The 16,057-nt window shown below is 36.6% G+C and overlaps 1 protein-coding gene across 4 annotated transcripts in view; it reads right to left on the bottom strand.

Annotated features, from left to right (window-relative positions):
• The window catches only part of EFR3A (EFR3 homolog A), an 83,615-nt gene extending 72,335 nt beyond the window's left edge, over positions 1-11,280 (bottom strand). For 3 of the 4 annotated variants that reach the window (XM_035903426.1, XM_035903428.1, XM_035903427.1), the window contains exon 1: positions 11,225-11,280. In XM_035903426.1, the coding sequence (XP_035759319.1) occupies positions 11,225-11,234 (10 nt within the window). In that variant the 5' untranslated portion in view covers positions 11,235-11,280. Of the gene's footprint in view, positions 1-4,548; positions 4,582-11,224 lie in introns of those variants that run through there. The other variant, XM_035903429.1, reaches the window with a different exon arrangement.
• Positions 11,281-16,057: the final 4,777 nt, after the last annotated feature.

Genomic DNA, 16,057 nt, shown 5'->3' with positions numbered 1-16,057 from the left:
TATATATATGGCTAAATGCCTCATTAAGCTTTGGTAACTGCTACTTAAACCCAGGCTACAGAATCCCTCCCAGATACTCACACTGGTCATACATTTTCTTCCCAGTCCCAGCCCCAGGCAGCAAGGCAGACAGCTGACAGGGATTGTCTCTGTGCTGCTCCCCCCACACCCACTTCTAGTTTTAAAAGTTCTAAACTACATTTTCCACACTCCCTTTCCCATTGCATTTCCTCATAGATTACTGGACACAGCCCTCATTCCCCACAAGGAAGAAAGTTATTTTGCTGTTTGACTAGTTGCTGCCCACTTCTGTTTTGCTACAGGAATTCAAGGTGATTAAGCCATTGCCTTTAAAGCAACACCCCTTGTATATGTGTGTATTTTGAGGATGAGAGGGGAAGGGAAGAAGAGGGCATCAACAAGAAGCTGGGTTGAGAGCATCGGCCTGGATACAACTCTAGGAAGAGCATTAGGATATGGTATGATGACAGTCTATTACACAGGGGCTAAAGCAAAGCCAACCATCTAGCAGCAATGATGCAAACTATACAAGCTCCCATTGTAAATGTGGTAATGTTACAATTAACGGTACATTTAAAGTCTCAGGCTTATGGCAGTAGCACATATGGATTACTTAGCATCTCTTAGAACACAAACGGTCACTGAAACACCACGAACAGTTCTGCCTTTCAGGAGATGTCTTGATTCCAAGGTTGGGGTCATGAAAGAAATTGGAATGACCCCTGATATGTGGGAAAGTTGCCAAAATGTCTAAAGATCCACCTTGCTGGTCAATTGAAGTCTGTATTACATAGCAGCCTCTTCCAGTTTTGCCCTACACCATGCAACAGATGGAACAGTGTCAAGCACTCCCTACTTTCAGAAGATCATGAAGATTTTGTCATACTACACATTTGCATTATTTGAAGAGAGCTTGAAAAATGGCACTGGTAAAGTTTGATCACCACCGCCCTACAGAAGACAAGCTCACTTGAAACCTAAGAGTAAATGGTCAGCAAGTGCCCAGGGTTGCAAGTTTTCTTGGGGTAAAACTTTGTGCACATGAAAAATCTGAATATAGAGAAGCATGAAGTTTCCTGACTGCTGCTACTTTTCCATTTCTTAAGATGATGCAGCTTGTTTTCTTGACCCAATCCACAGGGGAGGAGCACAGCCGCAGTGGTAAGAACTACCAGAATCTTATGCTGCTGCCCATCTTCTTCCTCAGAGAAAAGGATGCTCAGAACAGTTGTGTCACTTCTTTATCACAGGTATCCTACGACTGCAGTATCTAGGCTGGGAGGATTAAATTCTCCACTCCTGCCCAATGGCACCATGCAGCACTCGTTGCCCAAACGCACAGCACTGAAATAGATCAGGGAGTAGGTAACCACATTGTCACTTGAACTGCGTGCAGAAAAATAAGGCATGAGAAGCTTGTGAAAACAGCATGCACGTCATGATTAAAAGTCCTGAAGATGTGGAAGCAAAGGTTCACAGGTGTTCTTTCTGAAAGTCTCAAAGCTAATGCAATGGAAAGGTTTAACTCAGGGAGCTAGATTTTAACCAGTGCAGAGTAAACCACTGAACTGTATATAGGACATGTAAGAGTGTGTTGTTCCATATATCCTTTTTTCTATTAAAGCACCCCAAATGCCAACATAAGTATAGCCAGAGCTTCAAAGACAAGTTTTACCCTCATTTGAGCAGCTATAGACTTCAGTAGATATACACAAATTTTCTTAATTAAAAGAAAACTTTCTGTATACAATCAGTTCAATATTATTTATTTCCCTCTTCCACACACACTGCACATATAAAGCAACATAAGAAAACAGATGAAAACTTTTCTGTGAATCCAGAGCCATACAGTTGTGTCTACATTGAGAAAACTGCAGCCATTCCTCTGAGGCACATACACGTGGCTCAAAACACGGCAAAACCCCTGTGCCTGTTCAGTAACAAAGTGTTTAAGTCGTATTGACATTACTGAACAATAAAATACTACACAAAAATGTTGTAATGTGACTTTGAAAAACAGTCACAGAAGATCCATAAGCTTAAGAACTCAAATTCTTGTTCAAGTCTCACCGATCTTCAGTTAAGTACCTTTTTTGTGTCTATACCTACCCATTTGATTTTCCCAGAAAGTACAAAATGGGATACTGCAATTTGGACATGTGAACATACATACAGAAGAACATTAAAATAATTCAGAATCAAAAAATTGAAAAAATATCTCTGTATGTATTATGAAGAACAGGTCCTCAGAGCTGCCTGTACACTCAATTTCACACATTTTCTTTTCTCTGCAGACAGCTTTACCTAATTCATCCTGCCCTCACAGAAGAGCAGCTTTGTGCTACAACAACCAAGCAAGCAGGAGTTTATTCAATAACTTTTCAATATTAAGTTTTAAACACAGACACGAAAGACAGAAGTTATACTAAAAAACCCTCCTTTTATGTTACTCTGAATTATAAAATATCCTCGTGGTTGTTATCTTTTCCATTAGTTCTAAAAAGTGCTCCAGCTTGGATTAGGTTACCCAGACTAATTGAAAAGTGGCTGTTACAAGGTTCTGAATTGTCTTCTCTCCAAAACAGTGAGATTTAAGGGTAGAACATACGCCTGTGTAGAACCACGTATCCCAGCTAATTACAAAGCAGTTTCCCCACTCCTATAATTTCTCGTCAGCCAGAGTACACAAGGAACATACATGCAGCTGATTGCTCTTCTGTGCATCTCCAGTACCTAAAGGCTACGTCCCTTTGCTACCGCCACTCTGTTTCCCACCAAACTAAACTGTTCAGTCTAGGAGATGGTCGGTCTTAGGAGACAGTTTTATATTTACATGCAAAGTAGTTATATATACACATATGAGCCTGAGGCTCATTGGTTTCTACAGCAATCCAAGCATTCTTCCCCACAACATTCTTCCCTCACCATGCTGCAGTTCCAACATTAGATTCAATACGCAAAAATAGTGTTCTGTGAGTTCTGAAGAACTTTAAGTTCATGTCTAAACTAAAGTCAGTAACAGAACACAAACTCATTAAAAAACCCCCACACGTACAGAAAGTCTTTGATCCAGCTTGCACTGCATTTATTACACGACAACAAAACTCTGCCAGCTCAATCATATCAGACACAGATCCTTTATAACTTAATAACTTTTCATATTTTATTACCTATGAAGTTCAAAAGTAGCATATCAGCGTCTTAAAGTCCTTTTCTAATCATTAAAGTTATGTTCTAGTTTAATGAAAATGGGAGAATGTTTTAATTGCACAAAATATTCTGTATTTGTTAGAACTACAGAAGGAGACCAACAAAGTATCTGTGAAGATTTATCTTCAAAGATTTACTAACATATTAACAGCTTTACAAAAGCATGGGGATGGAGTACTGATTTAGTATAATGATATAGCTGAATGTTAGGTTGAAATTCCTTCCTCAGACTCATACGAAGGAATGAGTGAGCACTCTCAAGCCACAATTAAAGCCTCCGGGTGCCCATTTCAAGCCAAAGTACAGAACTTAATCAGCAAAATACTGTTAACACGTCCCAGTACAATTTAGAATCACAACTGTGTTCTTCTTGAAAAAATGGCAGGACCAAGGCCTTTAACAGATCTGGAGCTGGACACAAAAAGGAAGGCTGAGGCATACAGGCACCAACTATTTTTTAAAATCTTGGAGTATAGAACTCAGACTTTGCGTGGTATAGATCTATTTATTAAAATGCCACTAAATTTAAAAAGAGCTAAAAAAATGTTTATATTGAAATCAAATATTTACCTTTTCTCACATAATTGTTGTGGATTTTGCACATCTTTACAAAAGATTAACTCTTACTGCCGTGTTTCTAGTTCAGAAAAACAATTCAATATTTGAAAGGAGCCAAAGTTCTTAAACACAGAATACCAGTACTTCAACAGCGTTCATTTCATGAGCTCAGTGACTTGCACATGTAAATTATCAAAGGCTAGACAGTTCTTTACCTACAATGAAACTTTTTGCTCTGAATTAAAAGCATGCAAGTCAGACTACTGCAATATTCACTCTACACAAATACAACGAGGGGAAACGGCCTCAAGTTGTGCCAGGGGAGGTTTAGGTTGGACATTAGGAAAAAATTCTTCCCTGCAAGGGCTGTCATGCACTGGAACGGGCTGCCCAGGGAATGGGTCAAGTCCCCATCCCTGGGGGGATTTAAAAGCCAGGCAGATGAGGTGGTCAGGGACAGGGCTTAGTGGTGGGATGGCAGGGTTAGGTTAGTGGTTGGATTTGATGATCTTAAAGGTTTTTTCCAACCTAAACAATTCTATGATTCACTGACAGCAAGTACTCCATAAATGGGTTTAACTAATTTGCTTTTCATGTTTTGTACTTAGGCAAATTAAGAACTTTCCTAGTTTACAAATGACTTGCTAGTCTTAAGATTCTTAAATATTTTCATGTAAGACAAGGATTCTATAATTGCTTTAACTTTTGAAATGTAAACAATTATGACACAGTCCTTATGTTAGAAAATGTCATACTGACCTCTACATGGGTACCAAAAGACTTGTATTCTTTGAGCCAGCTGGGTTACCAGTAAGAGTCAGAGGTCACTCCCTTGAAGACATCAGCTACAAACAGAATTTGCTAGTATACTTGATAGACACGAACTCCACGATATGGAAACAAGCAGAACTCTGGCTGTTCAGCTAAGCAACTTTGAAACAGCAAAATCCAGACCTGTTCACTTTTGGACATAATCATTAGCCGAAATCTGCAAGTTAGTAGGTGAGGAAGAGTCTCATCCATCTACCTGCCCCAACTTTCTACTCATTCCTGTCTATTTCCTGAATGAATTAGCCTTGAATGATGTGACTTTTTAGAAATGAAACAGCACTCTCTGAAAGCCAAGTCATGTACACAGCTAACTTCCATCTTCAGCAATTCATACGGTACCTAATTCTCTAGAAAGCCACTGGGGATCCTGCGGTCAATGATGGGACAGACAGTCCATAAACCATGCAAAGGGAAGGCGAAAATATTTTTAAAAGCAGTTTACTCTGGTCTTTCCACAGAGACATGCATTTAATCATATTGTGGAAAACTTATTCCCCCTCCCAAAAATCAATTCTTCTTTGTTGTCATGCACAAAAAAATAGGACACTTGCATGCATAATCAGCATGAGCCTTCTTACCCTTTCGTCCCATGACTGAGAAATCAATAGCAAACAATGCTGCACATGAAGGTTAATCGACCGATAGGAAAACCAGTTGCAAAGTGATTTCTGTAAATAACAACGATAGCCATATTTTAATAAAACCTGAAAAAAATATTAAGCTACATTTTAACATTCGGTGAACTGCCCGTGTATAGTTTAAAAGCACATGAAGGCTTTGATGGGGACAGAATTAAGTTAATCACTAAAGCATTTGATTTCCTATGTTATATGCCCAGTATGTGCACACATAAATGACAACAGCTGAAAAAAATAAAGCCTTCAGGTTTTGACAAGGAATGGGTGAAACAAAATTGTTCATTTCTCGGCTCTACTGAACTGTTTTCCAAAACAAATGGAAGGAATGAAAGAAGAAACTATGTCAATGATGTTACTAGACATTATTTGACTGTGTTAACATGAGTGATTTGCACTTTCTATGGAACTGCTCCTGAACATTAACTTTCCCAAATGGGGTTTGGATGATGCACACATAAAGAGAATTGACAGCTAACACAAAACGACAAAAAAAGCACTTCTTCAAAATTAACAAGTCAGAGAAATCCATGCTGATTCATTAAAGAATATGGAAGCAATCAGCCCACTGGCACACAAAGTTGTGTAGGGTATCACGAGTGAAATAAACAGCTGTACAAAGAGCTACAGCTTTCCAGCTAAAAGTCTCTGGGTTTTCTTGGCTTAAACAAAGGATACATTTAGAGAAGTTACTACTTTTTATTTTCAGTATAGAAAAGACAATCACCTAAAAATCAGCTGAAAAAAAAAAAGGTGTATCTAAGTGTTTACATATTGAATTCATTTACTGTATATTATTATGTAAAGAATTAATTATATATTTTGTGACTACAATATTATAATAGTTACAGATATTCTGAAATACAGTTATCTTCATTTACTGGCCTAGATCTAGCAAATGGCAAACTGCCAAAGGAAACCCAAACCATGAAATTCCCTTGGCAGCTGTTTTTCACATTCCTGCGTTGGTTAGGCCAGCAGTTGAAAGATGGAGTTGATACAGGGCTGCTATGTTTCTCATCCTCTAAGGTACCAGAATCAAGCAGCAGACAATGATTTGAGATATTCCCCCAAGTATCTCTTCTGTAATAGCCAAAACATGAAAATGTTATAGGATTATAATGTATTTATTTTAACACTATTCTAAGTGGTCAACAATACTGTCAGAAAACTAATAGGATTTCTACTGCCTATAAAATAAATTGAAGCAATTACGAAAAATGCTTCATTAAGTGGAAGGTCCCACTTAGGGTTTTAAAGTATCAAGGGTACATGAGAAACATACTCCAGATGAGGAAAAAAGTACGCTAGACAGAAAGAGTGGAGAAAGTTATTAATTAGAACTATGGCTTAATTTGCACTAAAAACATTAGAATGCTTAGCACATTAAATATTTATATCAGCAGATTTAGGAATACATCTCCAACTACCATAGGTATTTTAGAACTGTATTTCACTGGGAAATAAATTTTCCGTTCATCATTAACAATCTTGTTATTACTTACTTATTATATAGAGAATAAAAAGTAGAATTTCAAAAGACAAATAAATTAATTTCCCAAAGCTGTTGTGAGGAAAGAAACCCAAAATGAGATTATCTGCCCCTTAAAATGTGTTAAGAACATTAAATGCAAGTTAAGAATTCGCTCATTTCAAATTCCATTTCAAGTGCTGTTTTCCTTCCTACACTTGGCAAGGAATCTCTATTCAAAAAGAAAATTATAATTTTAAAAGTGTTTTGGGTTCGTGGTTGTTTTTTTTTTTTTTTTTTTTGTTGGGGGAGCAGGGTGGGTTGTTTGTTTATTTAAAGACCATGAAGCAACTTAACTGAAAGCACTAATATCTAAGTACAAAGAAAAAAGACAATCACTACTCAGTTGCTCTATCTTCTGCTTACTTTTATCTCACACAAACCAGGGAAGCCATCAGGACACACCAACTGCAGGCTAGTTGTCTCTGCAAAGACAACTGGCAAAAAGCCACATGTGCTCTGGAAAGCTGAGGAAACCAAAGCTTACATAGTTTAATGAGAAGCAATCATTGAGCATACTTGGAGAAGCATTCTGAAGCTACCAAAACAGTCACTTCACTGTAACCAAGAACAGGTCAAATCATGGAGGATTCTCCACATAACTGATATATATAATCTCTTTAAATCAGAGTGGTCTCTTTCTAACTGGCAAGTATTTGACAGAACATCAGAGATGTTCATGTTACTAAATTTCACAGCAGTAATTCAAGGGAAGAATGTGAGAAAATCACATTTGTCAAAATCCTTATTTTTATTTATTTGTTCTCTTAATTTGCACGTTACAGTCAGTCATACAAGGACCTGCTAATCAGCAGTTTAACTTAACAATCATTATTAACAAAACCTTGAAAAGCAAAGGTATAATTAAGTATGTTAATGGCATAAGTAAGAACAAGAGAAAAGAATAAGAAAAAAGAAAATCACACACACAGCTACCACAAGTAAAATACATTCTTATAGCCAGCAGGTGTTCTCACCTGTATCACATAATTTTTCTAGCCAAGGCAATTTCATTTTAGTATAAAATCTGCCTTTAAGTTAAATATTTAATTGAAGTCAGGGAATACAGCCAGTAAGTAGGTTAGCTGTTTCTGAAAAAACTCATTATCTACCAAACTCCGTTTCAAGCATCTGATTAAGTGTGAATAGCTGGAACATAACGTCCAAAACAAAGAGAGTCTTAAACAAATGTTTTGATATATGATTTAGCTATGCTTTTTTTCCTTAACAGAAGCATTTCTGGCATTTCAATCCAAATGCAGCCAACAAAAAAAAAAAAAAACAAAAAAAAACCACCTACCAAAACCCATGTTCCATATCAGAGGTATGTTAAATGAAATTATCTGCACAAATTATTGAACAGGGAAACTGAGAGCAAACTTCTGACAAATGAAAAACACACACTGCTTGTACTGCAAAGGCTATCTGTTTACAAAAGTTTTTTGGTTTTGTTTTTAAATAAAAGGACTAATTAATGTTTTAATCCATGGTTTCTTTGTGATAAGGCACAACTAAATCGGTTAATAAAATAGCTGTGGCTCAAGTCGCTTTACTCCTGCTGTATTATAATAGCAGTGAGAAAACACATTTGCTTTCTCAACATTTCAAAACTTGCATTTCAACTTTAGACTGAAACAAAGACACCGTGTTTGTAAGCACATCTTGCATCAATACCTGTGTTATTTATGCAAGAGGAGCTATACATAAAGTTACAGCTACAAAGCATATAGGGAAAAGCAATGCTTTGGCAAGCTTGATACAAGTGCTGCTGCTATTATATAGCATTACACGTCCACTACAGACTAGATGTCAATACAGACGCCATGCCATGCCTAGTCAAAAAACAAGCACTTCTACATTTTAATCTTAGAAGATCAGATTGAAAATTTTCTATTTATGGGCTATTACTGTATTGAGACTAAAACCTTAACATTATTTTAATAAGGACTCAATGCAGCCCTATAACCCCATATTTTTAAATGGGATCACTAAACAGCAACATCAATAGAAAATCTGATAATCCAAGATGTATCAAACAACTGCTGCAGAGACCAGCACACATGACTTAAGTGAGAAGAACATGACCTTTGGCTACCTGCCAATGTTCATCTCTCTCCCTCTCAATCCAGATCCCAGTTCAGAATACATGCCTATTTTTTGGACAGTTAATACTGAAGGAGATAAATAAAATGTTGTCCTGTGAGTGCTGATGTACAACAACGTCAAGATTGTCTTCTAAAATGTCTCTAGGAACAGCTGAAGTCACTCAAAAGACTCATGAAGTCTACTTGTCCAGTCTTTCCATAATATCAGTATCAGGGCCTCTCCTGACCTCCCAAACCACCACTTTTAGACCTACACATTCCCTAACTACTGTAATGCAAAAAAAAAAAAGGGGTAAAAATATTACCAGGAACTGATTATAAAGACTCAGGAAAGCAAGCAGGCCAACAGTGGCAGAGGGAGTTAGTTGGTCATGATTACCCAAGAACTCCATTAAATGTTCCTTTTAACAAGATACTATTATTCTACTTTGTTTATAATGAACTTGTTCTAGCATGAACAAAAACATTTTTGGAAAATATTTCACTCTAAAAGCCTTTTCCACATTTTATTCCAAAAGATGTTCAACACACTTGTTGATGCGTGGGATGAGAGAACCCCATGTAGAAAAAAAAAACATCCCAGCCTTTCCAAACAACTGAGTTTTTCAGATTTCAAGGACAAATACTTTTTCAAAGCAATTTGTAAAGATTTCCAAGTAACACTAAATAGTAGCAACCTGTTTCATCAATATGCTCTGTAAAGAATCCTGTGGAATCTCTAAGAAGCCTAAGTTAGCAGGCAGAAACTTTCCCTTTCACATTCAAGAAAGTTGAAGTCCTGAAGGCTGTCTCTATGCAGGTTGATAAAAAGTACAACTAGTCACAAAGTGATGCTTGCTTGTATTACAATCTAATCATGGCTCTTCATCACCACAATTTTTGCTAGAAAAATATCAAGAAAGTGCTGTTATTTCATAAGAATCACAATACATGCACACCCACTAGGTTACCTTCCCTTCACCCACACACTTAAAAAATTCATCAAATACACAGAGAAGCCTGCATGGTTCGGAATGTTTCACTACAGAGAAATATTGCAACCAGTTCTTTTGGTCTCCTTTAAGTTCCATGTGACTCTGTAGAAATGCAGACTCTACGTGCATTAGGGTAAATAGAATTAATAATGACCATGAACATAAGCAATACCTGGTTTAGGAGGAAAAAAAAAAATAAAAAAAATCTTATTTTTCCAGTTAACTGTTTAAAAAAGCCTGTACACTCCTTCACAGCAGAAGTGAGTATCATGATAGAGGCCTTAATAGTACTAAGCACTGCAATCGGAACGCAGCAGCAGTTCACTGTATTACAAAAGCTGAACCACAGTACAGTTGGAACAATTTATGCCAGCTGCTTCTCATGTAAATGTACAATACCGACAAATTTGCCTATTTTGTATAAAACCTCATGTCTATGTAGAGAAATAATTTCAAGTGTTTACCACAAAAGCAGAAAACACCTAAATACTTACAGTAAGGGATTTTACATGACAGTGGTTCAAACAACACAACATGGAATTACTGTAAGACATTTTTAGTACTTAGTAGTCACAGCTTATTACAAATCTTAAGTCACTGAAAAAAAAAAAAACCAAACAAAACCCTCAAACATTTTCTCATGGAATTAAGCATTTGTGAAATTTATTATAAACCTGTAGTTAAAGTGCACTCAATGTGCTTGGTACTAGAACTTTATGAAGACTGCTTTATCCAAAGACTGGTGCTAGTAATTTTACTAGAGACTATGTACAATTTTCCTAACTAGAAAACAGAAAAAAAAAAAAATTAGATGGAATTAGTACTATTGTAACACATTTTGTAACTTGAGCCTTTGCATTAGGGAAATTTCCTACTCTCCAAGGCAAATAATTTGATTCTTAGCATAATCTGCCTCAAAAATCTCACCTAACTTTGAATGTTAAAGATTTTAACTCTTCTCAATTTATATCCCAAATAATTCCCTCTTCTATAAATAATATTTGTAATTTTCCAGACAGGACTATATCTATATTGGAGTATCTTTTTATTTTTCAAATACAACTACCTCAGAACAAACTTGAAATCACAAAATTCATCAATGTTAAACTGTGAACTTCTTATCAAAAAAGCAAATGCAGAGCCCATACTATGTTCCTTTGAAAAATTACACAGAGATTTACAAAGGCAGAGACTGGATAATATTGAGATCTTAAATATCTTAAAAATGACAGCAAATATCATATTTCTGGGGTTTTTTTCCATTTTAATTTTGGCAGAATTTTTAACCCCCCAAGAAAATATGGTAATAGTAAACACCCCTAAATACTGTCTTAAGGTACTTAAGGTAACAATACTTACTGCCAGGCATTGTTAATCAGGAATCTGTCTTCAATTTTGCAAAAATACAGTAAGCTATAAAGAAAACAAAAAATGAAGTCAAGACAATAGCTTTAGACAAATATGCACAGGAACTTATGCAGAATGAGCCAAAGCCACATTCTTCAGCTCCAATATCAAAGAGGCTGTTACCACAGAAACCCAGATATCATTTTATCTGACCAGACCTATCTGTAGGTTTTGCCAGTTCTTGAAATTTAGTCATTCTGTTCTTGCATTTGATGCCAGAGTAAATATTTTTCTCTGTATTTACTGGGGAGACCTTTCCAGCCATGCTAAATGGTATATGGCCTTACAGGATACTTCCACTTCAAATGTAAATCACAGCACTTCGTTAAAATGTCTGTGAAAGGTTTCTGTTCCATACAAAGGTAAACGATGCTGAAAAAAAATCTGTGCGGCACTTTCTAGGACATTTTTCTCCCAGTATCAAAGACGACAGATTTTAGATCAGAGAACAAACTACCATAAACGATAGCTGCTCAAAGGATTTTTGATGCAATTAGATATCTTCACACAATTAACTCAACTGAAGTCTCAACAATCTATTTTGGAGATAAAAATAGCCAAATCTACTGTTTAATTAATTAGCATTAAAATGCAAATCATATTAAAGCAGAGCATTTGGGTTTTATTAACTGCCAAATGCAACCTCCCTGCAAACATACCATTTCACAATTAAGAAAAAAATCTCAGTTAAAGAGATTGAGCATTGCTGTTGAGCATTGCTGTTTTCAAAGATAAAATATATAAATAAAAGATATTCAGCTAATAGTTGTCGATATATGCAAACCAAAAAAACTATAATTCCAGACACTGATAATGTGAGAATAAACATTTTATTAGGTCATAAAATATGTTTTAATGATCACACACTAAAGCAATGTTCATAGTTGCTACAAACAAACTTTATTCTCACTGTATATGTATTTCAGTCAAAGGTTCCAATTTGCTAATAGCAACTGTGATTAAAAATAGTGCTTCAAAGTAATTTATTTAAAATATCCTATCCTATTAAAAGGCCGTATGTCCCTCTCCAAGGACAGAGTTAGAAGGAAACACATGCTGTGGATTGTGATGTTCAACAGACACATGGAAAAGTGAAATCTCTAATTTAGAGATGCTGACATATTAGAAAATAAAAATGCAAAGAGCCTGATGAGACATTCAAGGGAGTCAAGTGCCAGAGACTCCAAGTGTTTTACTGACCAACACTAGTAATCAGGGATTCAATACATCGAACATTATCACTGTTGTTGCCAGCAAAGTCAACTAACTTTAGAAGATATTAATGCAAAAATTACTAGAAAAGTTGTATAAGTAACTAAGACAAGTGTTCAAATTGAAGATTTTTGGTTCTGTTTTTAAATAATTCACTGGATTTTTTTCACTGGATCTGTAACAGGACCCAAAATTCAATACGGAGGTGGCCTGGCTTCTACATGCAGAACAGACTACACAATTTCCTCTCCATAAGTGTTCAATCACTGGCTCGTTAGGCCTAGGGCAAAGTTTAGTCCACAGATGCTGGTATCTTACAGCAGAACAGAACTAAACTAAACTAAGAAGCTTCCCACCATGAGCCTGCTCTGCTGTTTGTCACTGAATTAAATTTTACAGGTCAAGAGAGGGAAAAAAAACCCAACCAGAATTTGATAAGTAGAAATTGGCCACAATGAGGAGAGAGATATGGCAAACCATGACATATAATTTAGTTCCCTTAACACAGTAACTCTATCACTTAGTGTTTAACATATTCCATGTCATTTCGCATTGTTTGACAGATCACCAGAAGCAAGTTAAGGATGTTATGTACCTGTAGATAACACCTGCACCAAAGCAACTGACTCCTGGATATTTAAGAGGTAAATAAGAGTCATGTCTACTTTTCTGTGGAGGATTAGAAGTTATTTTGTTTTCATAAGGATATAATAATAATGATTCTAAACACAATCATAATCAAAGTGCAATGCTCATGAATGTACCTTAAAAGGCAGACCAACATTTGAATGACACATAAGAGTAATTTTTCTTAACAAAATCTTTCAGTTTAGTTTTAAGGAGATTCTACGCAATTTGGCTAGGATAAGGAAATCCAAGGTCAATTCCTTGTTCTACCAGATTCAAGCACAACTAACACAGGAATAAAAAGACAGTGTTTGACTTACTGGTTCTGATCATCATCTTCCCCCAGTTATATGCTTACATGTGATATTTTTTTTCCCCCATTACTTTAACTACTCTGGGATCTGAAATTAAAGGATAGTTCATAAGCAGAAACTATTTCTTATTATCACAAGATTCCATAAATGGCACTGAAAGCCAAACAGAAGAGCAGGTATCTTTTTCCTGCCTGCCCTAAAAAAACATATCTCTGTAAATTATCTAAAGTGGAAATATATATTTATCCTTGTGCCACAAGTAAAGAAATAGAAGTCAGCATACCTGAGGTTTTCTGTTTTCTTTTAGTAAGTCCACCATTATGTTATGCTATTATGTAACACTATAAATTATTAACTTGATTGTAAGTATTCAAAATGAAAGTGCCAGCTGGGCACTTATCCATTCCTCCAAATTAAGCAAAAGGAGAATATAGGTTTAAGCACGTCTGACAGTCAGGCAACCCAAGCTGAGCAGGCATGAACTGAAAAGTTAAAAATACATCGCACATTAAGTTTTTACATCACTTGATTCCTCATTCATATTTCCTATTTGAAAAATTAATCAATGCCTTTAGCTTTGAAGGTAGGCAAATGGCCAGTGCAATGCAAGATTAGTAAGTCACATGCTCATTCCTAAATATAGACAGTTAGGCTCCAACTACAATTCCCAGAATCCAAGAAATGCAATACAAGATGGATTTACATAGCACAGTACAATTCTGTGAAAGTACCTGACTTAATTTTGAATTAGCTTTCTCAGGTAGAGGAGCAATGCCACACATGAGCCTGGCTGTATTAATGAGGCTACCCTGTTCTCTCACCGGAGTTCAGCCAAACAGGCACATCTGAAAGGACATTTGTCCTGCCTCGCCTTAGAGAATTCAGTCTTGAGCAGATGGGTTTAGGACAAGAAAAACCCTGTAGATCAAGTAAGTGTTCCTTAGCAACCCTTCCCACCATCTCAAAGGCCAGTTTCACCCAATATGCATTTCACTGGCAAAATCAAAAACGATGTTCCTACGCCTAGGCACATATGTTGCCAGTGGTGGCTTAAAAATTCATCAGATGAATAGTTTTTGCTCTATTTCAATATTCTATTTCTATAGAAAACATTATTTGCTTTTACTTTAAAAAATAAAATATCTTTGAAGATGTTTAAAAATACCATGTGATTTTACAATAATTACTTCATCACAGAGTTAGGCTGGGCAGTTAAAAAGTCACGGATACCAACCAAAGCTGTTTCCAACCTGTACATTTTACAATTTAGATTTCATAATTAGAAGTTCAATCCCCCTTCATTATACCTGAGGTTCAATTGCCAAGTCTGATTAGTATTCTAATGCTTCCTTCCACCTGCATGTAATTTTTTTCATTCTTTTCTCCTGCACAAGTTTGGATCAGAAATAGACAGAAGTTACTGTTCATCATTAACTGCAAACGTTTTCATAACAGAATGCCAAACTTAAATATTTAATTTTTAAAAGCTGTTTAATTATAAACTGTATTCTAATTCCCATTTTTGTGAGGTTTTTCCCGAATCAGAAATTAATCCTATTCTAGCAGCACTTTTTTAAACAAATATTAAAAGTGTTACTAAAAGGCTTACATAGAACTTATGTGTAAGCCTTTACACATATCAGGGCAAGATTTCAACCCCAAACCACTGATTTCTCAGGGAACTTTTACATATTTAAGAGCATCCATACACAGAGCCTTCCAGCAAGTTGCCCTGAATACTAAAGTTACTCAAGAAAATATTTAAAATTAATTTGAATGCGTTACAAAGGCTCCAGGAAGTAGAAGATTGTCTATATCTTCCCAAAGCCTTGGCTGGTACTCTGGTGTTAGCTTACCTACTCGATTTGCACAGCAAACATTTGATGTAGCTTTACCAAGTATAACATTTGGGCTAGTGAATTTGATTTTGATATATAATCATAGAATCATTTAGGTTGGAAAAGACCTTTAAGATCATCAAGTCCAACCATTAACCTAACACTGCCATCCCACCACTAAACCATGTCCCTAAGCAAGGAATTAAAACTGACTCTAAGTTACAGGCTTTCGCACAAGTTCTCCAGGAGAGCACAGAGCTCTCTCAATCCATGCCGGGATCTTTTCTTCCTCGTATCTCAGCTCAAAGTACCATGGGACAGACGCCTCCCTTGATGCATTCCGCCCAAGGGAAGAGAAGCTGTACTATAATTAGTTCTCAGGAGCAGGATTTTCGAAGTTACACCTCAATTATCTAAACTATGGCTCCGTGCGGCACAGATAAAGTAGAAGATGAAGCTATTTAAGAAAGCTCACGGTGTAGTCCCTTTGTAAATGTGCATTCTGTTCGGTTAATGCTTAGCAAGACCTCGCTGCGTTACGGTCCATTTGAAGAAAACCAGCTCAGGGAAATCCCAAAGCCCCCAGTCCTTCGCTGCTTTCAGACTGATACCGCAGGGATGTCCGACCACATCGGACACGACTGACTACTGACAACGAGGTTTTGGCTTTTGATCGCCTCACGGAAGGCCTCCACCTCCGGAGGAGCGTCACGCAGGCGCCACTCCACGGTGGCAGGACATCAAGCCCGCTCCTAGGAGAGGCAAGGGGGGTCCCGCTCGCTACTACGAGCCTC

Source organism: Egretta garzetta, unplaced genomic scaffold, assembly GCF_000687185.1.
Source record: "Egretta garzetta isolate BGI_Z169 unplaced genomic scaffold, ASM68718v1 scaffold50, whole genome shotgun sequence".
NCBI classification, from domain to species: domain Eukaryota; kingdom Metazoa; phylum Chordata; class Aves; order Pelecaniformes; family Ardeidae; genus Egretta; species Egretta garzetta.
The sequence above is the reverse complement of the archived record's forward strand: the minus strand, read 5'-3'. Positions and strand labels throughout refer to the sequence as shown.